The sequence below is a fragment of the Dermacentor variabilis genome, chromosome 1, assembly GCF_050947875.1.
Source record: "Dermacentor variabilis isolate Ectoservices chromosome 1, ASM5094787v1, whole genome shotgun sequence".
NCBI classification, from domain to species: Eukaryota; Metazoa; Arthropoda; class Arachnida; order Ixodida; family Ixodidae; genus Dermacentor; species Dermacentor variabilis.
Window position 1 is genome coordinate 129,617,154 of NC_134568.1, and position 14,197 is coordinate 129,631,350.

General features: G+C 48.7%; 1 protein-coding gene across 2 annotated transcripts in view; it reads right to left on the minus strand.

Annotated features, from left to right (window-relative positions):
• Nucleotides 1–14,197, minus strand: part of LOC142584615 (uncharacterized) — an 81,740-nt gene that overhangs the window by 48,471 nt on the left and 19,072 nt on the right. For both annotated transcript variants that reach the window (XM_075694755.1, XM_075694759.1), the window contains exon 5: nt 1,311–1,379. In XM_075694755.1, the coding sequence (XP_075550870.1) occupies nt 1,311–1,379 (69 nt within the window). The remainder of the gene's footprint in view (nt 1–1,310; nt 1,380–14,197) is intronic.

Consider the following 14,197-nt stretch of genomic DNA (forward strand, 5'->3'; position numbering starts at 1 on the left):
CAAACATGGCAACCAAGGTGTGGCAAAAGCCCTGTGGCACTACAATTGTGATATTGAATACTACACCTTCTTTCAGGATAGACTGGTACAGCTTTCACAGCAATTTGCTTGTACTCTTGTAGTTTCCTGGGCTTAATGGTTAACTGAATCAGGGTGTCTACCAAGTTGATATTTCCGAATTTCCCGAGTTTCCCAGGTTTTGCCTGAGTGCCTTTGCAAAATTCACGAGTGACACAGAACTTTGTTTTATGCTAAGGTGGGCTGTTAAAAAGCATGTTAAAAAAATTAAAAAAAAGGACTTAATCCAGTTTGAATACCAAGGAGTAGTGTTTACTCTATTCAAAAAGAAAACGGAAGGGACAGGTTAGTAAAATGCACAGCAAATAAGATATCTTCAAAAAAAGAATGCTAAAGCCCACTGCAAATCGAGTCGAACATTTTCAAATACGAATAAAAAGAGATGCACACAGAGTAAACATTTTCGAATATGAGTTATTTCTATTAACTGATAGCAAGCTCATTGGTATGAGGCCCGAACTTTGACACATGTGAGATTCTCTCTCGGCAGTTGGAAAGTCAACCTCAACTGCCCTGACATACTCTCAGACTGCGCACAACGCCTCAGTGTTGCATTTCACTTCTTTAAAGAATTTATTTTGGTTTGGGTGAGGACACTTGCACCTCGGCATCAGCCAACACTTTGTTTTTTGAGTTCAAGCTCCTCCACAGAAGCGGCGGCACACCTCCTTTCCTGTTCATTCCTCAATACGTCGGTCCTTTGTGTTGTCCTCCTTCCGTCACGCGTTCGCCCCACGGACCATTTGAAGCATCCTCTTGGTCTGTTGTACAGTCAACGTCCTATTTTTTGGACTTCCCAGGGGCCGCGAAAACGTCCAAAAAAGCAGGCAGTACAAAAAAGTGAATGCCTGTCTTTTACAACCCTTAAGGGCTCAAATCGCCATAGACACGTCTGGAAATGCTCTGAAAGCCTGCCAGTACACTTATTAGGCATATCGATGCTCGTAATGTGACAGGAGACTGCGTGTGCACACATGTATAATTAAGGAATACATACTGCATCCCGTGACAGTTGCCCCTCTACACACTAAGCTTCACCGCAATACTTTGCGTATGCTTCACCACGTAACACTACTGTATTAAGGCGAAGTTGACTTTCGGGAACCGGCTTTATGCAATGCGTAGATTTCCCGGTTTTCCCGGTTGGTAGACACCCTGTGAATATGTTAACTGAATATTTGTTACAAACATGCATAATACAAACAAGGTAATGTAAAAAAAGACAAGCTTACCATAGACACAGCATGCGCAGTTTTCTTAAGTTTGATGCCTTCCTTCATCAGTTCTGTGATTTCTTCAAGCTATAAAAGAAAGAAAACAGTAGGCTTTCTTTGAAGGGTATACCTTATTTATATATGTCTCAACACTGTGAACAAGTTAAATGGTTTTGTGCCAACAAACAAATTTAATGCTTGTTACCATCATCCGCAGCCTGTTCTATGTACACTGCAGGACGAAGGGCTCTCCCTGCGATCTCCAATTACCCCTGTCCTGCGCCAACCGATTCCAACTAGCGCCTGCGAATTTCCTAATTTCATCGCACCACCTAATCTTCTGTCGTCCTCAATTGCGTTTCCCTTCTCTTGGTACCCATTCTGTAACCCTAATGGTCCAACGGTTATTTAAGCGGTGCATTGCATGACCTGCCCAGCTCCATTTTTTTTCTCTTGATGTCAATTATAATATCGTCTACACCCATTTGCTCTCTGATCCAAACCACTCTCTTTCTGTCTCTTAACGTTATGCCTAGCAATCTTCGTTCCATCGCTCTTTGCGCGGTCCTTAACTTGTTCTCATTCAATTGCTTTTTAACTAGAGTCATATAAGTATCTAAAATATCTAAAAAAGTTATTTCTTGTTTACTGCTATGAGTACAGATGCTAGATATGATTCACGATCGGTTTTATGAAATTTTTTCTCAAGCTAACAAATAAAGGATGGCAACATGAACTGCTGGTCGCATACAATGTTGTCACATATAATGAGATATCTATCACTTTTCACAACCAGCTACCTTAGCTTTGTCAAGTTATACAGGGTGTTTCAGTGAACACGAGAGAAAAAGAAAACCTCTTCAGAAGGAAACTGCTAGCTGTGGCGGACGCCAGGAGGTATCAAGGGCAGACTAATTAGTTAGCTGACTAATTAAACTTGACTATTAATTTCTTAATTAGCAAAATTTTGTGGTTATTGTCAATGGCGAGTTTGCAGCCCCGGAGAAGATGATGTCATATCAGTTTTTAAAACAAAGTCGTCTAAATCTCTGCAGCGTGAGAAAACCCGACATTTTTTTCCGCTCAAAAACAATACTCAGCACTTGAGGAGTGCCGGAAGTCTCGAGCAAATGCAACGTCTGCTGGTGACTTGTTGCAATGACTGTGGTGGCCAATTCGCAATGTAAGTGCTATTTTTCCTAGCTAGGAAGCCTCGACGCTCAGCATAGGGAGCAGCCAGCGTTATCTTTTGCTTACTCACTCAGCGGAAGGCAGAGGCTAGTCATCACCAACTACGCAGCTGTCGATTTTAAGCTGCTGTTGGGTGCTGGTGTGGCGCTCTGCCAGTGCAGTTGCCTCTGGAAGCAGTCCTTTAATTTCCATTCACATTACGCTAGCTTCGTTGAAAGAATAAAGCCACGCTTTTGTGACAGTGCAGAGTTTTTTTTAGCAGTGCCAGTATCGTGACATGCAACTCTCAGGAGTTATTTTTACGTGGTATGGGCTTGACAGCTAAAGTAAACGAGGGATCCGTAGCTCACAACTTCTTGGCATTGTAGCACAACATTGTTTCGTACCAGCTGCTGTCTCATTTGTTGTATGTGCTGGCCTAGGATTAGGAAATCTTGACTTCATACTATGTTTAGCAGTTTTGAGTCATGTAACAAACATCAATGAACAAAAATGGTTTATTTTTCAATCTTCCATTTGTTTGTAGGTCTATTTGGGCACTCCACAAGAGTAATATAATTTTGGACGACAACACAGAATAATTATATGATGTGCTCAAATTGCTTTCTGTCCATTGCGATGCATAGACAAAGGTGCTCTTTCATGGAGTTCATAGTAGATAAAAGCATCTGTCTGGGAATGTTGTCGAGGGAGATTCTCACACGTTGCTTCATATCCTCGAGGTTGGCTGGTTCCGTCTTGAAAACCTAATTTTTAACATATCTCCAGAGAAAGAAGTCTAAGGGTGACAAATCGGGTGACCTAGGCGGCCAGGGTGTGTTTCCACCACGCCCAATCCACTGGTTGGGAAAGGACTCGTCAATGAATTTACGAGCCGGTGAAGAAAAATGCGGCGGGGCTCCATCGTGCTGGAACCACATTTTTTTCAGCGCAGCCGGTGGTAACTTTGAGGCGAACTCGGAGACAACGCCCTTTAATACGCACTCTATGTACTTCTTTCCAGTATAGTTTCCGCTGATGACACGGACCAACAATACGGCCGTTATAAATGCCCCACCATACATTCACTGAAAGCCTTATCCTGGTGCTTATGCTCACGAAGCCAGTGAGGATTCTGATCGCACCAATAATGTGCGTTGTGCAAATTGACATTCGAATCCCTACAAAATTGAGCCTCATCGATCCAAAGCACTCTGTTGAGAAATTCCGGATGTTTATTGCATTGAATAAGGCACTAGTTGCAAAAATCGAGCCAATTTTGAAAGTCACTTGGTCTCAGCTCTTGGTGAAGACATACATGATATGGGTGGTAGATGCGTCTTGAAAGTGACCTCCAAACTGAAGCTGGGCTCGCTCCATATGCACTGGCAATTTCCCTGATGCTTGCTTCCGGCCTGACAGTGACGTATGCCAGTATATCGGTGTCAAAATCATCGGTTGCACTGGCTGGTCACTTCCTTTTCTACGCATGGACTGATACACTGGTCCTAAACTGATTAAATATTGATATGAATATGGGGTGAGCTGGCACACGGCAGTCAGGATGTTGGGCAGCATACAGCATCGATGCCAGCTCTGCGTCCTTTTGCACGCTCACATAAGCCAGCACAATGTCCACTTTCTCGGCAACGGAATACTGGAGTTGCGCTGGTGCGGCCATTTGCACAATATTAACACTGCGGCGTTGAAACCGTGATCTTCAAATGGACGAGGTCACACCAGTGGTAATGAAATCGCTATGTCGCACACGCACCCCAAAAACAAGCACTTTAAAGGGAAATGTCAACACGTTTGTAAAACTGGTGCTACAAGCCACAAGAACTAACAGCATGCAGCCACTGCTGTGAAAGTCCTCCTCGATCTGCAAACAAACTTTTTTTGTTTCATGCGCTCCTAACATGCAACGATTATAAACGAACAGCGCATGAACCTAATGAATAAATGAACGGGTGGTCACGCCTCACATCTAGCTCGTCAGAAGTGGTTGAGATAAAGAAAAAAAGAAAAGCAAACCTGTTGGCAACGTCTACCAACAGGTGACCATGTAGTGGGAGATGGCTAGCCTCTTGCACCTACCAACAAAAGAAAAGATAACACCAGCCATGGTCTAAGCTGAGCATTGATGCTCCCTAGCCTGGGGTATCACCACAGACATTTCAAATTGGGCATTGTCACCGCAACGCATCATCAGCGGACGTTACGTTTGCACTAGATTTCTGGTGCACCATGTTCGCCGTGTTTCGGTTTCATACAGGAAAAATACTTGATTTTCGCGGGCTGCAGGGCTTTACAGAGTGACTTTTCCTTTGCTTTAAAAACTGATGCGGCATTGTCTTCTCCGTGGCTACAAACTCGCCACTGGCAATAACCGCCAAACGTTGCTAATTAAAAAGTTTGTTAGACAATTTTAGTTATTTAACTATGTAATTTGCATGTTTCTCATAATTTGTGACATCCACCGAACCTGAAAGCTTGCTCCTGAAGAGAATTCATATTTTTCTCGAAAAACCTACCTTTAGGATTTTTTTGAAAGTGTTTGCTGAAACACACTGTATATTGGCATTAGAAAAATGAATCACACATAATGACGCAATTATGATTCCATATTAGATTAGAATGATCCAAGTCCTGTCTTTGTAAAGCTGTTTTCTGGGTAAACCAGGCATAGACAGAAAAATTATGCAGATAGCACACATTGGAATCTACGTTAAAGAAAAGCATTTGCTGCATAACACATGTGATGAAATATTCTAATATATTGATTTTTGTGAGCTCCACCCCTGCTGTTGGGACTTGCTTAGGAGCCATCAGAGGTAGCCTGACCCTCTAAGCGGCCGGTTTTATAACCATCCCTATTGTGACGTGAGCCTTCTCAATACCATGCACTGGGGAGGTTCACGTCATCTGAATACTCAAGATGGCTATGCTATCTTGAGTACAATGCATGTCTCACACCAGTACAATGAGAACCAGGAAACTTGCACACGCGCTCGCATGGAGCTCAACTAGATGCATCACTTGATGTGCATGAGAAATAAAAAGGGAGAAAATGCTTGACATCACTTTGAAACACATGCCTACAACTGGCTTTGCAGGTGCAGTACAGAGGCTGCAATTGAGGGAATACCTAACGCCATCTGGCTACCAGCTTCATTTATTTTCTTTAAATGGCAATTATTTATAAACCAAATATTAATGCCTGTTGAGGCGTACATTACCTTAAAGGGACAATAAAAAACAATTTCTTCTGTATCAGTAAGTCGACCTTCTGCAATATCAAAAACATCACTCGTGCCAAGATAAGATGCTTGGTAAGCCAGAAAAGGCACAATAACAAAATATGGGTGGTGATGCCTCTTGAAGTTCCCACACTAGCTTGCTGTGTCATCATGGATTTTCACAGAGTCTTCTAGGGCCTAGTTAATTTTTTAGCTGTAAACATAGACTATATTTTGTCCTAAAAGAGCCAAAGATTGACCATGGCAAGTTTAGGGAACTTTTGCTAAGGCAACACGACTTAAACATAAAATATACATGGAACTCCGTGACGTCACAGTGACGAAATGGTGTTGGGGATTTGGCACGTAATTCAAAAATTGGAACTCCGACCTTCATTTTCCCTTCTAATAATCAACCTACTATATTGAAGTACACGACCACAGAGTTTTCAAAGAATGCTTTATCTGTCTAAACTGATTTAATGTTTTGCTTAAGCGGTCCTCTTAAAGGGGCCCTGAAACACTTTTTATTTTGAAGTCGAGAAATGCATTTGAAGTTAAATTTACTATTTCAGAAATAATTTGCAGCAAAAAGTACTTCAATGCGTTCAGCAGAAGTGGTGTTATTGGCAATCAAAGATCACCTTTGCTCACCTTCGCAGTGCTCCTGCTCCTTCTTCAACACCTTGCACTGCTAAGGCTACGGCAGAGCAGGGAGTGTCCACAATGCTCTGCTTATTGAATGTCACCACTGTGCATTTTATTTTGGATGTTCACATATACGCCACTATTCCCAATTTTAGCACTTACGATTCGCCAAACATGAAACGCAGTTGTCCTCAACAGGCTACAGTGAGCTCAATGAGCTAAGGTGCCTGCATGCTCTCTCTCTCCCCAAGGAGGAGAGCATTCAGGCAACCTACAATGACCAGGCTCGTGGTGGCACCCTACAGAGAGAGAGTAAAACATCTTTATTAATAATATTTGAATGGCGAGAGCAGTGTGGGAGGAACCCTCAGTCCAGGGTCCCTAAGATGATTCCGGCGACGTTTCGAGCCCGTTCTATCACAGCTCGGAGGACCTCGGGAGGTCCGTCACGGAGGGCATCGTCCCACAGCTCTTTGTTGCGTAGGGGGTAAAGGAGAGTTGGCAAGGGAGGAAAGAGGTTTGCAGAGCACTCAATCGTGACGTGGAAGATTGTGGGCGAGCTGCCACAGCCAGGGCAACGATCTGCATAACAGTGTGGGTAGAATTTATTTAGAGAGACAAGACTTGGAAAAGTTGCGGTTTGTAACTGGTGCAATGCCACTGCTTCCTCCCGCGAGAAGGACAGCGGTGGTGCGGCGTGGGTGTGACGAATGCGTGTATAATGACGGAGTATGTCTTTGTAATAGAGCAAGGGATCCCCCCACTCTGAACTAGTCGCCTCACCACGCCGAGTCGCCCGGAGGGAAATTTCTCGGGCAACCACATGTGCGCGTTCGTTACCCAGCAGCGAGGTGTGACCAGGGGTCCAGAGTAAGTGGATGCGGGGAGGTGTGGTTGGTGTATTTTGCGGGATCTGTTTGAGAATTTGGTGCGCCACTCTCGGGATGCCATGTCCTGATAGGAATGCCCGGCATGCCTGTTGCGAGTCCGTCAATATATACACTTCCTCAGGAACGCGGATGGTGTATCGAATTGCAAGAGCAACACTGAGAATTTCTCCTTAAGCGGCATTCGTTCCGCGCATTGCAGCAGAGTCTCTCAGCGATTCGGTGCCATCCAAAACTACCGAGGTATAGCCCTCTTGAGTGCATGATGTGTCCGTGTATAAAGTATGTGTTTCCGGGATGTTTGCAAGCATGCGGCCAATGTATCGTACATGGGCTTTGCGCCACCCTTTGTCATGCTTGGGGTGCATATTACGTGGCAATGGATGAATACTTAGTGCTTGGCGTATCGCTGACGACAAGATCGTTGGACGGGTTTCAGACTCAAGGGGTGGGACGAAGTATCCTAGCCGTGTGAGAAGATGGCGGCCAGTAGGAGTGAGTAGGAGGCGCTGGCGCTGGCTGACCCAATGTGCCTCTAGCAGCTCGCCTAGTGTGTTATGTGTCCCTAAGTTAAGGAGACGGCATGTGGAAGTATAGTTCGGGAGGCCATGGGCCAGCTTCGTCGCTTTGCAAATCATTGCGTCTATGCGAAGTTGTTGCGCTCGGGTCAACCGCTGAAATGGGAGATGGTATGTAAGGCGGCTGATCACGCATGCCTCCACCAAGCACAGCAGGTCCTCTTCTCGAAGGCCCGAGCGCCTGTTGGAGACCCTCCGGATCATGGCCAGAATTTGCTCAATCTGTCTGGATAGAAGGGAAACAGTATAGTTTGACCTGCCATCCGCTTGGACGTGTAGGCCGAGGATACGAGCACGATTAACCTGTGGTATCGGTGTGCCATCCACGTACACAGTGATGGGGGAGTAGAGGAACGGCTCCGGGGGCGAATGATTATGAGCTCCGACTTTTCCGGAGCACATCTTAAGCCGCATTTTCTCGCGTACTCGGAAACTGTATCGACTGCTTGCTGCAGTCGGTCCTGGATGGCTCCGTCAGAACCCCGTGTCGACCAGATAGTAATGTCGTCCGCATAAATAGCGTGGGCGACATCAGGGATCTGGTCAAGTAGCAGGGGGAGCCCTGCGAGCGTGATATTGAATAGAGTAGGGGAAAGAACTGAGCCCTGGGGTGTCCCACGTCCTACAAGGCGAATCGTACCGGATCGATGCGGTCCCATTCCTACCGTGGCTGTGCGATCTCGAAGAAATGCGTGGATATAGTTGTACATACGAATTCCACAGTGTGAATGTGCAACATTGCGAAGGATGAGGTCATGTTCAACATTATCGAATGCCCCTTTTAGGTCTAAGGCGATGAGTGCTCTCGTTTGGGTGGACGACGGAGATGACTTCCTCCCGCAATTGTAAAAGCACATCTTTGGCAGACAGATGAGCCCGATATCCGAATTGAGAGTTAGAAAAGAATGATTTTTCTTCGAGGAAGGGCTGCAGACGCCGCAAGAGTACATACTCCATGAGCTTACCAATGCAGGATGTTAGGGAGATGGGTCGTAAGTTTTAAAATTTAACAGGCTTGCCCGGTTTGGGAATCAGTGTGATGTCAGCGTGTTGCCATGCTTGGGGAAGCATGCCCTTGCACCAGCAATCATTGAAGATATGGGTGAGGTGGTTACTATCCGCGTCACTGAGGTTACGAAGGGTGGCGAATCGGATGTGGTCGGCTCCCGGTGCCGTGTTGCGGCATAGGTCTTGTAGGACTACCCGCACCTCGTCAGATGTGATGTCTGCATCGAGCAATTCGTTCGCCTCGCCTACATAAGGATAGTCAGGGTACTGCGGCGGCAGGCCTATGGGTATGAAATGCTTCTCTAGCTCTCTGAGGAGTGTCGAGACATCGTCCCTGTACTTGTGCATTAGGACGTGCAGCTGTTGAAATGTTTTTCCCTTTGTTGTGGTGGGATCTGTAAGTGAGCGAAGAATCGACCACGTTTTTGCAGTGCTCAATGTGCCTGAGAGGCGATCGCAAAATCCTCGCCAGTTATTCCTCGTAAGGATCTCTGCATACTCCTGAGATTCCCGTGTAATTTGATCTATACGTTTCCTAAGTTTGCGGTTGAGGCGTTGTCGTTTCCATCGTCATGTCAACCCTCTGCTGGCGTTCCAAAGACGAAGTAAATGCGGGTCTATGTCTGGTGTCTCGGTTGTGGTGCGCAGTGTGCTCGTGGTGGCCTCTAGATCTTGTGCGAGAGAGTCAAGCCAGCGTTCGTACCCTTGGCGCTCAGGTGGGTCCTGGCGACGCTCCCTGAATTTCGCCCAATCTGTTATACGCACATTTCGCTCGGGCCTGCGTGCACCCCGTAATGACAAGGTGGTCACCACAATGTAGTGGTCACTACCAAGATGCTCCTCTAAAGGCCCGTGCGCAATGACTGGGCCAGTATTGTGCACGAAGGTAAGGTCAGGGCAGGTGTCATGAGATACGCTGTTGCCCAACCGAGTGGGGTGCTCTGGGTCGGTAAGCAGTGTGTATCTCATGTTACAGATGGCATTCCATAAGCGGGTCTCTTTAGCCTGCGATTTAACGTAACCCCTGTTAGGAATGGCCGTACGGGGTGACAACGTGCCAACTTTTTCAGCCAGCTGCATGTGTTCCAATCCAACCGGACGGGGCGCACTTCAGAGAACTGCGAATAACCGGCAGCCACGTGGCGCGGGGTCAGCTCAGGAATGTGCTACCCGGCGTGCCACCCGGGACGGAGCAGAGTTCTACGAAGCCCCTTTGACGTCGGCTCCGGATCTTTACACCTGTGTGCGTGTGCGGCACTGAAACCTGTGCAACACGTGTATGTGAGCCCGCCTCCTCCAAAAGGGCGGGTCATCTTCGGTGACGTCGAACGATGACTGGACGAACGTTTCCGTTCGCTTGGAATCAAGGGGGGACCAAGTGCTTATAAGCAGCGATTGTCGGCTGCTAGGGTGTGCTCGTCGTCGTGAGCTGAGTGCTTGTTGTCATGCTCGAAATTTACTCATGAGCTGTGTGCTCGTAAGCTGTTTGCTGTAATGTTAGTCTTGCGGGCTTCATCTGGGAGTCACGCTAGGCTGTCAATGTATGTCTTGTCCAAGATGTAAATAATGTACATAAATCCTGCTCGCCTAAGTCCTGACGAAGAATCAAGTTCATCCCTACGACTACGGCCGCCAAATCCGACACCCCATGCAGTATGCGGAGCATTAAAGTCGCCGGCCACAACACAAATCCGTCCAAAGCTACCAAATTCTGTTAGTAGGTGCTGAAAACAGTGCGTTCGCGAACAGGGGAAACTGTATGCATTAAGTATAAACACTCTCGCTGCGTTTACCTTGCGTAATTATTTCCAATATTTGGTGAGGAATATCAATGTTAGTGGTATGCATGCGACATGTAACATGTTTCGAAACTAAGGCTCCCGCAAGGGGAGAGACACCCGAGAGCGTGCTGTAGCCGGATAAACAAGGGGTGCAATTGACTTCCTGTAAAAGGATGACATCGGGAGGGTTCGTGGATGCGGCGATATACTGCTGTAGGGAACCTCGTTTTCGGCGGAATCCCCTACAATTCCACTGCCACACCACTAGTTGCTCCGCGTTACGAGGTGCCATCATCATCGCGAGAGGAAGCAGGCGGTCGTGCATAGGGATGCGGGCGCCGGGTGCCAACATTTGAAGGTTGCGGCCGAGAGCCTTAGTCGGAAAGCGCGCTTTCGTTGTTACTGCTAAGCTCAAGAACTTGCATGCGTGCGAAAGTGCACTCTATACATGATTTCACTTGCTCGGTAATCCCTATTTGAAGGGCTTCCATTTGGCGTTCTATCCTGTCCAGAGCCGCCTGCATACTAGTGCTCATGTCTGCCACCAGCGCGTCCATTTGTTTTTGCAGGCGCTCCCAGCGTGCCTCCATGTCACGACGTAGGCGGGCTATTTCTATTAGAGGATCGGGATTTGATAACGAATTTGTAATAGGGGAAGGGGTAGGGAGAGATTTACGGGGCGGAGCGAGCTGTGGGGGACCCTCCGCCTGACTTACCTCCCGAGGCGCCTCCATTGCTGCTTTCTTCTCAGGGGTCTGCTGCACCCCTGAAGGGACCAGGGTCACCTTGGCTGGGGCGTTGGTCTGCAGGGCCTTCTTGTAGGGTTGTTGGGAAGATGGGGAAGGAGGGCGCTTCTCTGGGAGGCGCACCGATACCTCACGGGATCGGGACCGAGACTTGGAGCGGGTCCGGAACTTGCGACGGGATCTCGAACGGGTCTCCGACCGGTCTTGTCTGGTCTCCTTCGTTGGGGCGCGCGACGTTCGGGTCTCCGCCGTATCTGTGGTAGTGGTCGGGTCGCTGGAGCGTTGAAGTTCACGCTGCTCTTTCTCGAGAGCTTTCCGCACCCAAGCTTTGTTCAGTGTCTGCCTAGCACGCCGTGGGCAGTTTGGATCCGCTGTAGGGTGGGCCCTGTCACAGGATCTGCAGTGTGGGATGCACGGATGTGACGGGGTGGGTTTGTCAGTCCCGCACGTCGTGCAAATGACCACGTGCGGCATAAGACAGTAATCAGCCCAATGGCTGAGCTTGTGACATATCTTGCAACCAAGTTGGCGGGGTCGATGAGGGTAGCAGCGGAGTTTTGCACCATAGAAACGCACGTAGCAAGGCACTTTAAGTCCTTCAAATGTTACCAACGTAACGTTGGTTTGACCCATCATTCGTGCTTGAAGTATTTGAGTTCCAGGAGCCAAAAGCTCATCCACTAGCTTGGAAGACGGTGTACCGGGAAAAAGGCCAGGAACAATTTCCTTGCATGAGTTGCCTGGGGCCGCAAAATATGTCGTGATGGGATAGACCCACCGACCAAGGTTCAGCTCCCTCACCTTGTACAATGCGTCGGCTACGTGTGACTGGGGTGTGCTGATGACTGCCAAGTTCTGCTGAGGTAGCAGTCGGAATATGATGTCCTGACGATCCTCGGTGGTCAAGCCGGCTGCACTCTGTAGTATAGTGTCGCCCCCTGTCAGATCTCTGTGTCATCGTACATGTGTGTTTTGTAGTTGTTTAGCTAGATGGCGCACCCCCCTTCTGTCATGTGACGAGCTTGGGCCAATCTGGAGGTGTCATCTAGCGTGTGAAGCCTTTATAAGTAATAAACGGCCGTGGGTCGGCCGAGTCTTCGTTCCGGTTTTCATCGGGAGCAGTTTGCTCCGTGTCTCCTTCCTGCGCCGGCGCTTGCCACGCGTTCGCCCGGTCGGGGCCCCCCGCTTGCCTGCCGCTGCCGACACAACATCTTTTGGCGACGAGGATGGGATTCCCGCAGCGGTTCCGACCGAAGCCCCGGAAAACCAGCGAGCTTCGCCCACCTCGAAGCGGCCGGCGGTGGCGACTGGACGGACGCGCGACGAGCGTCCGCGCTCGTCAGCGCTCTCGGGCGTGAGGGACAATGGAAGTACTTTGCAGACGAGGAGCAGGAAGCAGCAAGGCAGTTAACCAGCGCAGCGTCAGCTTCAAGCGAAGCAGCAAGGCAGTCGACCGGCGCAGCGTCAACGTCAAGTGATGCGGTCCCGCCAGCGTCAGAGTTTCCGAGACTCTTGCAGCGGCTTGACCGGCTGTTCGCCGCGTCAACAAATGTCCTGGCGGAAAGGCACGAATTCACCAGTCGAAAGCAGTTCGAGGGAGAAGGATTCCTGGAATTCGTGACCGCATTGAAGGAGAAGGCGGTACAGTGCAACTTCGGCACAACCTACGACGAGCGCGTCCGAGACCAAATAATACATGGGGTAGCGAACGTCGGCGTTCGCGAAAAGTTGCTGGCTCATGGCGAAACCCTGTCCCTGGACAAGGCAGAAGAAATTGGACGCTCGTTAGAAGCCCTGCATCGAGCGAACCGCGCGTTCGACTCCGAAAATGTACGAAGAATCGAGGCATCTCAACTTGGCGTTCCGTCGACGCGCCAAGATGGCCGACGTAGTCCGGGAGGCCGCCAAGATGGCCGACTTCTTCCGAGAAGCCGCCAAGAGGGCCGACATTTCGCACATGGCTCCTCCGGGAACCGTGGTGCATGCGACCGGTGTGGCAGCACGAAGCATATTGCAACGTACAAGAATTGTCCAGCAAGAAACCGGCGGTGCAACGCCTGCCACACGTTGGGCCATTTTGCATCAGTATGCCGGAAAACCCGTACTGTTCAACACGTCTCTTCCGCAGAGACGCTGTCTTCAACTTCCGCAAGGCAGCCGTCCGCGTCTGTCTTGACGGTAAGCGCTTTTGAAACTAAAAAAGATTTGGAAGTTCCGGTCGTAGTGAACGGCGTCTCCATGCGACTGCCAGTGGATACGGGAGCGTCTGTGTCATGCATGACGGCCGAAGATTTTAGAAATAACTTTGGTCGACAGCACAGGCTGTCACAACCAACAGTGGACTTGAGAAATTTCTCCAAGCAACGCATCATCATTCAAGGCCTGTTTCAAGCCACTGTCCAGTTTTTCCAAAGGTCTTGCTCCGTCACGTTCCACGTAACGACTACAGGAACATCACTGCTGGGTTTAGACGCTATCCAACGCTTGGGCATACAGATTGACGGTACGTCGCTGACATGTCTACCATCGCTTCCTTCAGTACAGAGCCCCACAGGTGTGCCTCCGGGTTTTGATCACCTCTCCAGTGACGAGTTCAGTCTCAACTCTGTGCACCGAATTCATCGGCAGCAAGATGCGAAACCAGTATCTGCAAAGTTGCGCAGACTACCCCTGGCTCTCCGTGACCAGGTCCCAAATGAATTGCGACGTCTCGAGGACTGCGACGTCATCAAGCGTGTCGAGGCTTCTGAGTGGGTGTTTCCACTCATGGTGGTGCGCAAGAAGGATGGAACCATGCAGCTCTGTGTAGATCTAAGGGAACATGACAGTCTTGTGCCTCACGTTCAAG